At 41.2% G+C, this 12,388-nt stretch overlaps 1 protein-coding gene across 1 annotated transcript; it reads left to right on the top strand.

The window, feature by feature from the left end:
* Positions 1 to 6,885: 6,885 nt before the first annotated feature.
* On the top strand, positions 6,886 to 11,076 carry LOC108890936 (transmembrane protein 100-like). Its single transcript, XM_018688023.2, has 2 exons — positions 6,886 to 7,074; positions 9,111 to 11,076. The coding sequence occupies exon 2, from the start codon at positions 9,154 to 9,156 to the stop codon at positions 9,625 to 9,627; it is 474 nt and encodes a 157-aa protein (XP_018543539.1). The 5' UTR covers positions 6,886 to 7,074; positions 9,111 to 9,153; the 3' UTR covers positions 9,628 to 11,076.
* Positions 11,077 to 12,388: the final 1,312 nt, after the last annotated feature.

Genomic DNA, 12,388 nt, shown 5'->3' with positions numbered 1-12,388 from the left:
TATAGTAACAGTATTTGGAGCCACCAGGAACCTGAACTCATATAATCAATATCAAACAAATGTTAATGTTAATAATATTAATAATAACATTAAATAACGTTAACTGTACCTGGACATGATGAGATGGAGCATCATAAACTCCAACTACAGCAGCCTTCAGTTCTGTATGATCTCTGGGAGTGTCCTGTGGTGTCTGGTCCTGTGGGTTGCAGGATGGGGCCTCCATGGATCTGGTTTACTGTCACACATATAAATAGAAACATTTCAGCCATCAGCTTTATTGTTATTATTAGTACAATGTTAGGAACTTCTGTCAAATCAGTTGTTGTTAGTCCTACAATTAGTTTTTGTTCAGCAGAAGCCTCTAAATGTAGCATTATCATGTCCATATATCAAACTGACCACATGAATATGTTGCTGAAGAACTTTCAGTTTGTTGCTTGAAGACTTTTCCTCTGACTGTTCCTGCCTCGACCTGAGTCTTCAGTCTGTTGGGAGAAGCAGAAATGTGATCAGTCTCCTGTTCCTCTCAGCTCCCACTTCAATTATTTCATCAGTGTTAATGTAGAGTGACGTCCACACACCTGCAGTGCTGCTTTATTCCAGCAGGTGGCAGCAGACAGACCACAGCCTGGACTCTGGACAGAGAGTATTGGATGGAACTAGTATTGATAAGAGTGGTAATATTGATCAATCCTAATGATACCACCCACCCTGTCATCTGCTTCTAATAAATGGCAGGATGTTTCTTTACAGCAGAGTTTTCCTGAGTAGTTGACAACAAAAACCTTCAATTGTTGGAAGAACGTGAAAAATAAAATAAATGACTGAACATCCACAAACATCTTCAGTTAAAAACATAACTACATATACTGCTCTTGATTTCGGCGGGTCTGTGTGAAGTCTACATGAAAAGTGAGTCAACTAGTTGATTGGTACTAGTTAGCTAACTGCAGTCAGAACACAGGTCAGCAGAGCTGGTGTACGGTGTTAAATCAGACAGTTAGCTCCCATAGTTCTCCAGTATCGTATCAGGACCAGTCTGCACATTATTTCACTTTATGACAGGACATTAATTCGACATGTGTGGAACTTACATGAGATATTTTAATAACAGATTCACTCTGCAGCAGCAGCGGCTCCATGTTGACTGTGGAGGAGAAAAAGCCGCCAAATGTGGCCACTAGGTGTCGCAATGCACCTGTGTAAACATACGGCGGGTTCACTGAGACTGAGCCTCAGCATGTTGGTTAAACCACATAAAGAACATTAAAGAAAACAACATTATATAAAACCTCTTTACAGAAATATTCTACTGTGACATGGATAGAAAAACAGATGGAACTTGATAACATTTACAGATTTCACCAGAGAGATTTTCTGTCAGAAAAATTCACAGATAGTTTAAACTATTTCACTTTACCGGGAGCAAATATGGAATCCTAAGTATTCAAAAGTAAACATAATTTTTTAAAAATGAAATTTAAAAAAATCATTTAACACACACACACACACACACACACACACACACACACACACACACATTGGTTGTGAAATTAATGTGAGGAAATAAATCAAGTCATTCACACTTGGCACCATTTGTCTGTTGCTATTGTCCATGACTGAAGCTTGGTAGATGCACAATAAGATTCTCCATCTTAACCATCTTAGCCTGCCAAGATCTGATTGGTGGATTGATTCTCCAGCTGGGTGAAACAGGGGTCAGACCTGTTTGAATCAGTGAACATCAGAAATGTGCGCAGAATTTCAGAGGCTTGCAACCAAAACAAATCCAGCCTCAGCAAAGGGTCATGGGAAATGTAGTATTTGGAGAGAACGGCCTGTACTGATAGCAGATGAATCTGATCCTAACTAAAGAATGGATTTCAAAACGTCTCTACAACACCTCGATTTGACAGCTGCAGTGTTTTCTGCGACCTGCTGACCTCTGAACTGGAAGCCCTTCCTGTTGGCTCTCCAGGGTTGCAGCCGGTGTGTTGACGCTGAGCAGGAGGAAGTGAGGTAATCGCGCTGCTGACATGATAAATCCCACATGAAAACAATGAATTATGGGAACACTTCCTCTTCTGTCCAAACCTGGAGCTCCCTCTGTATCTTCCTCTCTCTGACACTTTCTCTTCCTTCCTCTCTTCATCTGGTTTTCATTCCTCCTTCATTATGTCTTCTCTGTGGCTTTGAATCAGGTTTATTTTTGTTTTGCTCTTAAGTTTTCTCTGCAGTTCCTCTCCATGTGCAAACATGGAGAGGAACTGCAGAACTGCAGAACTGCAAAAGCTAATTCTAGACCATCAACAGGTTTTATTTTAGTCGTGCATTTTTGTCAACTTATCTGACATAATCAGGACCTTTCATCGAGCGCCTATGACCTGCCCTGTTTTTATTTGATCTGCTTCAGTCTTTTACATCCTGTCACTCTTTCTCCATTTGGCTCATCTCTTTTTCTCTCTAATAACATCCTTAGTTTCCTCTGATCCTAATAATACCAAATGATAATCATGCTGACAGTCACACATCCTGTATTCCTCTGTCACATCCCCTTCACTCCTCTGCGCTGCCTGTTTTTCTTCGACTGTTGGCTCCTGTTGTTGTGCTTAACTTTTTTCCTTTAGTGTTTTTACTTTTAAAGAGGGAGCTTTGGATTGTTTGGAGATCATTTGTGGAGGTAAAATGAATTCTGGAGATGTGAGACAAGTTTCTTCCTATGAACAAATCTCATGTGCAGTACCAAACCAACACTGCGTCTCCTACTAATAAGCATCATGTGTAGATCAAAGCTTCTGATTTTATATCCTCTTCCTCTGAATGCACTCATACCTCGAACCATTTTCAGTTGAACAGATGTACCTAATAAAGTGGCCAGTGAGAGTATGTAACTGTGATCTATGTCTTCAGAGGGAACCAAAGGCCTTGGAGTGGAGAGCCACAGACTGAGAAGGGAAATCAGAAAGTGACGGACGAACATATTGTTGGTTTGAGTCTAAACTTGAGGACAGTAAGAAAAATTCAGATCAACAGCAGATTTACACTTTATTGAAGCAGAGGTTGGATTTCTGTGGCGCCACCCTCAGGAAAAGCTTAAAATTTTTTCACCCCACCTAGTGGAAAGAATCTCTTGACACAAAAGTTTTTTTTCTTCATATTTTATCAATTCAACAGTTTGTTCAGTTGAAGCCTCAGGGGGCTGCTGGTATGACTACACACTTCTGTAAGTGGGTTTGTTCTTAGTAACTGGGCCGTGTGAAGCTACCAAGATGCAAAGTCAACGTTTCCACTTTGATCTGAGCCAACGAAAATGAAGAACATGTGAGACTACAAAGCTGCAGTTTGAGCACACCTGTATGCAGGAAGGAACAGAAAAGGAAAAGCACAAACATAGTCCTGTGCGCTCCAATAGCTGCTAACCTCACCACTTTACATGCACAGTCTGTAACCATCTGCTGCAAAGAGGAAGCAGGGGAGGATGTCTCCAGAGAAATGGATCCAAAGCAAATAACTCACATCATCCCTAACCCAGAAATGGATCCGGGAAGGAAGTGATTTAGCACTTGTCCTCCATCCCTGGACATCCGTCTAATGGGTCAGGAAGGAAAATCAATCTCCATGCATTCATTAAACATCTCATTTTGGCCTGATTACTGTAGAGAGAGCCTCTTCAAACATCACCACATTTCCTTCAGGGAAATAATTCGATGTGAGCACAGAGAGCTGCTTTCATTCATGTGGCTCCTGAAAACATGGATGTAAATTAGCTCTGACAAGCTCTTACTCTCCTGGTGCAAATATTTAAAATAATCACCACAAAGGAAGGTGATGACAGATATAAAGTGACTGACTTTCTGTTTGGTTTCTCCAGTTCTCTCCAGGTCACTATGTTTGGGGGCTCCAGCCTCTCTCTCAGGCCTTCCTGTGGTGACCCCTCTCTCCAGATCAAAGGCCTCATCTGGGCCCCCCCAAGAGGATCATCTGCAAAAGCAAAGTCTGCTCAGAGTTTGAAAATAAGGCCAGATGTGTCCAGCTGGACACTACAGAAGATTTGAGTCACATTAAAGCTCATAAAACATTTTTTTTCCTCCATTGTCACTGATTTTCTCTGTTGATTGCTGAGCCTCTTCAACTCACTCTTTGGGTGGGGTCGGAGGTGGGGGCAGGGGGCAGATAAACTGCGCTTTTAGAAAACTTTGATTCTGGTTGAGCTTCTCTGTGCAGCAGCAACATTAAGAAGCCAAATTGTCCTTTGTATAGACATCAACTTTATTTGCCTGTAAACTCGGAAACTTAAAGGATAACTCTGGTATTGTTGAGCCTTTTTTGAGTCTTATTTTCTCGTGTTTTTTGGGTGTAAATGGTTGATAGGGACAAAAATGTTTGGAATCTGTGCAGTATTGATCAAGAACAGATTGTTATTCTAAGTGTCTGACAGCATTATGGATAGGATTCCTACAGAGACAGACCTTCTTATTAAAGCTCTTTATTAATCCTTTTTGTTTGACCAGAAACACCATTATATATTTGATTTTTGGACAATTTGTATGTGAACTCTCAGTTGTGTTTCTATTTTAAGGATTTTTAAAGGTTTTTAGAGATTGGCTCATTCACATGTGTTGCTTCCTTTGCAAAGCCAAGAATTATTTCAGTTAGAGGTGCTCCTTAAGGCCAACTGTAATTAAACAGTTTCCACCTGAATGATGAGCGATAAGTGTGACTGCTGCAGTACAGAGACCCTGAACACACAGAAACCAGGCTTCATGTGTCGGTGGCTGAGCAGGGAGTTTTTTTTTCAGTAACTTGTCCTCTTTGGGATCTGAGGAAAACTTTAGCGTGAAGTCAGCAGAACTACATCGAAAAGTGCAACTGTAACTTCCCTTTGTGCTATTTAGGCTGCAGCTGCACTGAGAGCTGGCTGTAAGTTTGGAGGGGGAGGATATTGGAGCAGAAAAAACCTCCTGTTACAGACAAGACCTGAACAAGGTCAACTGTCGACCAGAACCAGAACCACCTGCTGCTAACAGGTCACCTCATATATTAACGATCTGAAGCTTTTAACAATCAGAAATAAGTTTCTGAAAATCTACAGTCACAAAAACTTTACTTTAAAGCAACACTATGTGACTATTTAATCTTTTAAATCTCAGCTTCTTGATCATTGTGATGGTTCAGTGTAACAGGAAAAATGGAGCCATTTGAACACCTGTTTCTCTGTGTAACTTTGGTTTTTCAGGTTTGATCTCCCTCTAACTGAGTGATAGTCAGCGGCTTAAACTGCTGGAATCAGACCAGAGAGTTCAGAGAGAGAGAGAACTGTAGATCAGTTAAAAACCAGTGTTCATCTCTGATATCCAGCCAGGAAACTGACGCAAATATCAAGAGTTAGAAACAGAGTTTAGTGTGTTTGTTACAGTGACAGCACTTCCTGCTCCAGAATGAGAAGGGGATCATGGGTAATTGGTAAAGGTACGTTGTGTTGCTTTAACAGATACGATATTTATCACAGTTACTCTGCAGTTCTGTGATGGGATTCAGTGTTTATGACGCTCACAGTTCTCTTCACCTCATGGTCCTCAGTGGACCACCGTGGATGTGAAACCGGAGCCGTATGGAGCCTCAGAGGACAACATCAGGATCAGCACAATAAACAAACCTCAGCTGTTTCTGTCAGCTGATTCCTCCCAGATGTTACAGTTTGCAGGTCTGGAGCTGACTGTGGGTTTTCAGCTGCACGGTGGAGGCCTCCCAGGGACCAGCAGGAGGATTCTGGGAGAGGAAAAGTGACTCCATCACTGCCATTATCAGATGTAAAGTTTCAGTTTTATGGCATTACTACTAATAGTCATCAGAGGATTTAAGTTCTGTTCTACAGGAATTTACTTCAAATTCAACCAGCAGTGAACCCACTGAAATGAGTCACAACTCAGAGACGCTGATAAAAAGTTCAGCTCACCTCTATTATGGGTAAAGCAGAGGCTGGTAGAGGAAGGTCAGCAACGGGCAGGATGGAAACCAGGAGTAAAGGCTGGAGCTCATGAGAGAGAATGGGGAACAGGTGAGCAGGTGGTTGTGAGGAATCAGGTGACTGGAAAGGTGGGAAGGGCTGTGGGTAAAAAGTCTACATTTTGAATGTTGGAGTGACTCAGCTTTAAAGGATAACTCTGGTATTTTTGAACCTGGGTCTTATTTTTCCCTGGGTGAAAATGATTGATTGGAACAAAAATCCTTGGAATCTGTGCAGTATTGAACAAGAACAGTGCACCTGACAATTCCATATCAGAGCATGTCCACTAAAGTTCTTGTTTTTGCCACTGCCAGACTCAGAATGTTATTTTATGTGCCCAACAACATTATGGATCGAATCTAGCTTCTTGTTAAAGAGTAAGATCCTTTTTGTTTAACCAGAAACATCATTATATTTCACAACCAGACTCCATTGACAAAAACAGGAATTTTACAGAATAGGAGCTGCTGGAATACGTCTGCCTCCATCTGTTAGTTAATTAACAAAAGTAAAAAAAGAAAGAAAAAAAAGACTTGTACCTGTTAAGATTTAAGAAACTGACACACACAATCTGTTTTTCTCCTCCATCAGTTACTCCATTAATACCATTACATTAATTAAAGGGGGATATTAATGTACATGTGAGTTGGTAAAGCTTCACAGAGAGATGTTATGTATCTGTATGGATGTGAAACAGAGCTGGACAGACAGGGTACCAGCTGAAGAGAGGAAAGAGTTAAAACTTTTCCTGTTGGTCCAGTAGGAGGTGGTATGGAGAGGGGGTGGGTGGGGTGGTGGTGGAGGGGAGTTAGGAGGGGAGGTCCCCCCCGTTTTTTCTATTGATAGCCATATTCCCCCCATTTATTCCTGCAGTCAGGACGATGCAGAGTGACGAGCCGGGAGGAGACAGAGAGAGAGAGAGAGAGAGGGAAACTGAAGACTGAGACTCGACCTGTGGAGCCTCCACACTGAGGAGAAAAACGTGAGGGTGTGAGTTCATCTCTGTGGATGGAAAAATAAGAAAATAAGAGCTGCAGGGAATGGAAGCGCTGCACACTTCAACAGTAGGTGCTTTTATTTTTCTCTGAGCAGGAGAAAGCTGCATTATTAAACTGCAGTGATGACAGCCAGACAGGTTTACCAGCAGTAACTATCAGATCTGTGTGTGTGTGTGTGTGTGTCTTCTCCATTCACATCCATATAAACTGTTCGATCTCAGATGAACCTCCATAAATTTTCTTTTTCAGACTGAAGTGAAATCAGTTGTGAAACATGACTAAGTACAAGTGCTGTGCAGAAGTACAAGTTTGAAGTACTTAATTTCATGGAGAAATATTGTACTTTTTACTGCAGTACATTTGTTTGACAGCTATAGTTACTAGTTACTTTGCAGATTAAGATTTTACAGATAAAAACAGATGAACGACCTACAACAGTAAAACTATAATGTGAATATAGCTATACTAATAACAACCATCCACTAATTGAATGTGGGTCATTCTGCATAATAACATTACCGTTGATATTTTAAACCACAATGAACTCTGAATCTGTACCGACCTGGCAATTACATTGTTCTTTTTTCACAAACATTTCCTGAAATCATGTTTAGTTTCCCTCATAGAGACTTGATGTCTTCATCTTTACTAAAGAGCTCTTCCACTGATGTTTGATTCCAGCTGGTTTATAAGGGAATATTAGTGTAAATAAAAACACAGTATAAGTATATATTCACCTAAAACAACCTAGGGGAGATGAACATGCTTTTTTCAGCCCAGCAGTGGAGGCAAAACTGTGGGCAAAAAATCCCATTCCATCACTGTCGCTCATTAACTGTAATATTAATCATTTACACCCAAAACTGCGTGAGTTGTTAAAGTGACTCCCTCCATTCACATTCCTCCTGAAATCTTAAATTATCTTCAGTTAAGGTGGACGTAAGCTCAGGTATACGTCACTACAGAGATGATGGATCACACAGTCTGGTGTATGAATAACACCTCAGTCCTTTCCGGTGTTATCACAACACATTTCCGTTATGGCTGTACGCCATCACAAAGCTTAAAATGCGTAGACATGACATGTGAAATGTTCTCAGCTAGACAACTTGGTGTGTAGTTCCTGAGATTGTTGTACCACACAGTTTGTTGCTGTCTAATGATAAATGGAGGTGAACACTGTGGACTGAGTCACAGTCAATCTGGACCTTTATTGAGACCATTATTCCTAATTTTCCCTGTTTTTTAATGAGGCACCTCCCTGCTACATATTCTGAATTTACTATTGATGAAACGCCTGTCTCTTCCATTCATCTGTTTCACATTAAAGTTTGATTAACAGCAGCTGAATATCACAGAAGCACAGCAGCAGGCGGACTAACTTTCTCTAGCTCAGAGAAAGAGATGTATTTTCATTGTCATTGTGGATGAGTGGGAGTGCACTCTGTTGCTTTGGAAATATTCTTTTGTGATAACGTTTGGTCATGATTTACTTATTCATCTGAAAATATAGCACAGACTAAGATTAGAGAGCTACAGGAAATGAGTCCTAAAACCTGGATATCCATTACTTCCTGTTTAGTCATCATTAAGTCGATAGGTTTCTGGTTAAATGTCTGAAATAAGGTCTGTGGTTTTAACACAAGCTCAAGACATTTTCAGGTTTTATTCTCCGACATAAAATGGGTCAGTAAATCCCCCACTCCTGATGTTTGAAGCTTTTACGTGTCTTAAAAAAGGCGGTTGCTAACGAGTGTCTAAATGAGACTACAGAGGTTGTCGGGGACGTTAACATGAAAACCCATCTACTCACCAGTCCACCTTTACAGCCTGGTTGTGTTTCTACTCACGCTCTTTCAAACTCTCACTAACTTTCTAAGAAGAAAGGCTTTTGTAGAAGAGCTCAGAGCTAAATGAAATGACCAGTTGGAAGCTTAGTGGTGGAGACGTTGACGTCATGTGACCGTGGTGTTGGATTTCAGTCTTAGTTTATGTCCATTGCAGGCAACCATAGCTAGACCAGAGGCCTGCTGATATTTGAAGTTCTTCATTAAGGTCAGAGAAACAGAATCAGTAACATCCCTTTAATTTTCTGTTTCCAGCTAGCTGTTCTGTGATTGGCTGATTGCTGACACCAGCACCAAGATGGCCCACCTTTTCCTCGCTAGTAAGATCACCATGCCAGACGACCTCCACGGTAAAGGTGGTCCCAGGATTCCCAGGAGCGCCATGAAGATGCCAACATCAATCTCTGCTGAGAGGCTGAACCGGGACAAGCCAAGGAAGGACCATGGCGTCATCGTGACCACACACGTTCCCCATGTCAATGAGGTCCAGCTGACAGCGGCCACAGGTGGCGCTGAGATGTCCTGCTACCGCTGCACTGTGCCATTTGGCGTGGTTGTCTTCATTGCCGGCATTGTGGTCACAGCAGTGGCGTACACCTTCAACTCTCACGGGTCCACCATCTCGGTGCTGGGATTGGTGCTGCTGTCTGCTGGAGTGGGACTGCTGGGGTCTAGCGCCATCTGCTGGAGGGTTCGACTGAGAAAGAAGAAGGACAAACGCAGGGAGAGCCAGACTGCCCTCATGGCCAGTCACGGATACTGTGTGGCCTGATCACCGTCCATGAAAACACCTGTTAGGAACTTTAGAAGAGTCAAGTTTAAGCTCTGGACATCTATACAGTCCACATGATAAACTTCAGGGAGACAGTGAGTCTGAACGCACCACACTGACATGTTCACAAACAGTAAAGACACAGACATTAAACTCACTGACCTGGAAGCTCAGGCAATGGCAACTGTGCAGAAACCTTAAAGGATCAGGCTTTGGAGACATGGTGGCCTGCAGGATCATTCAGTTTGACTACTCCATGTTGGACGATGGAGGAGGACTAAACTTTCTTTTACCAAGCTCTACTGTGGACACAACGAGTTTAACAGTCAACTGAAAACAATTTGGATAACTGATCAATTGTTTACGTCACTTATGAAACAAAAGTGCCAAACATTATCTGGTTTCAGCTTCTTGGATTTCCTATTATGGGTCACAGGTGGTTGTGGATTGATGACTGGACAAAACAAGACATTTGAAGACATCACATTGAGCTCTGGAGTCCCCCAGAGGTCATATGGTAGAAAAAATACTGCCATGGATATCTGTTTATTTCTAAACTGAACACATGGTTTAAGGAATATTTATATCAGTCAGAATAAAAACTGGGAGTTTGAATCACTAATGCAGCTTTTAATTGTCAGAGCTGCTAAATGAAAGCACAGACTAATAATCAGTGTAAAAAAAAACATGATATCCAATATGCTATATGCTGAGTTTCTGGACATCAGTCATTTTTGGAGAAGCATAATTTCTGCTTTAAATGCTAAAACAATAAATTTAATCAATTTAAAATTACATCTGATGCAAAAAAGTAAAGGTATCAACATACTTTGTGAAGCCACTGTAAAATATGCATCAACAATCAAAATTGGACTAGAGAGAGAGGGACACATATATTAGTATATGACATTGATTATCAATATGTGGTTCATTCAGTGGGTTAGAATAACACATTTCATTACCATAAGTTTATATAACATCCCACTGCTTTTATTCTGAAGGTCAGAGGTCCACATCAGACTATCAAACATCCTATCACTATGAATGCACCGAAACTCATGGTTTGCATGGATATTTGAGCTACGTTTTTCCTGCTTTTCTGACACTCGACTAAAAACTACAGGCACCAGTTGATGTGATGTAGATGAAGGTTAGTCATAGCTCTACAAAGCTCACTGATGATGTACATTATCTGTAAGTAAATGCTGCTAATAAGCTATAAAAGACATTTAAGAAGGTACTCTATTGCTGACATTTCTCTTTCTGAGACAAAATACAGTCATCTCTGATTGGCCCTGTTAGTGACATCCATATGTTACTCTATGATTCAGTCATATTGAGGAGGAAATATGGAACTTAAAATCTATGGGATAAAGAAAATAACTTTGAATATACAACCTGCTGCAGGATAACAGGTAGAAAACATGTAAGGAGTGCTATGTGGATGAATCACAAAAGTAATTAGACAGAGTTGGGAGGTCACTAACAGGGATATTCTTTGATATGCATGCCACCTTGTATGTTTTAAACTAGTGCACTATGATCCAAAGTGATGAAAACTAACCAAACTTCATGTATTCCACCATATTAAAGAGCTCACATGTAGTTATAAGTGTAACTGTTGAACTGAGGGTCAGTCTGAAACTGTCTCTGTAGCTCAGTTATTTTTATCAACAGATATATAAGTGGAATATATTTGTTTTTATTAAAGTCAAGATTCAAGTGCCAACCTGATTTCTTCTTTTTAATTTACTCATTGAGGTTTCTGTTTGCAGAGCAGGTTGAGGACGGGCTGGAAAGTTATAGCAGCTCGGCTGTTATATTTAGTTGTGTTTATGTTGCCTAGCATCCCACAGACACACGACCAGATAATAAACTAAGGAGGGGAGGTGGGGGTTTGGGGGGTGGCAGACTGGGGTTGCGTCATTTGGAGGAGGAGGTGGTGGTGACGGGTAACGGTTACAACGCGTTGTCACTTCTGCAGTGCTAACTTTATCTCCACCGGAGTGCAGCATCCTGGGAATGTGGGAGGAAGGGGAGGGGGATAGATGGTAGATGGGGATGGGGGGTGGGGGTGAGAGACAAGCAGAGAGTGGAAAAAGTAAGAGAGAGAGAGTGGTGGATGCAGAGTTGTATCACTTGAGCAGATCCTCAGTCTTGTTTTGTGAGGAGGTTCAGCTCCTCTGAGGAGCTGTGGGGGGTGAAAATAGAAACAGTACAGTGGAAAAAATCACAACCTCACAGGATGTGGAACCACAGTCACTGTTGAGAAGCCCTGACATAGATCACCACCCTCTGATGATTAAATATCAGATCAAGATCACGTTTCTCAACATCCTGCTCCACCTCTCCTGGTGACTCCCCTAGTCCTAGATTAACCTCCTGATTGTCGGTCAGTTCATCCAAAAACCAACCAGGTCTTTAGAACAAAAGTAAAAATGCCAAAAAATTCTCTCAAATGCCAAAAGGAAATTAGAATGTATTTAATGGGGAATGATGGATGGCCTTTTTTTTTTTTTTTTTTTTTTTTTTAACATTGATTAAGAATTTAAAGTCTGACATTATATTGCAGGTTGCAGCCTGAGAGTTCGACCTGTCCTGAGGTTTGCATGCTGTAATGACTTGACCTGCTGAAAATAAAGGGAAGTCATTGGATAAAACACAACTTTACAACTGAACAGTTCATGTCCACAGGATGGAGGAACCAGAACAGGTGATATTATACTTAAGATCTAACAAATGTGCCATTAATCAGATTACG

This window comes from Lates calcarifer, unplaced genomic scaffold (genome assembly GCF_001640805.2).
Source record: "Lates calcarifer isolate ASB-BC8 unplaced genomic scaffold, TLL_Latcal_v3 _unitig_1835_quiver_1176, whole genome shotgun sequence".
NCBI classification, from domain to species: Eukaryota; Metazoa; Chordata; class Actinopteri; family Centropomidae; genus Lates; species Lates calcarifer.
The sequence above is the reverse complement of the archived record's forward strand: the minus strand, read 5'-3'. Positions and strand labels throughout refer to the sequence as shown.

Bases quoted from the DNA above. Each gene is read 5' to 3' on its own strand.
- LOC108890936 (XM_018688023.2), top strand. From the start codon at position 9,154: ATGGCCCACCTTTTCCTCGCTAGTAAGATCACCATGCCAGACGACCTC.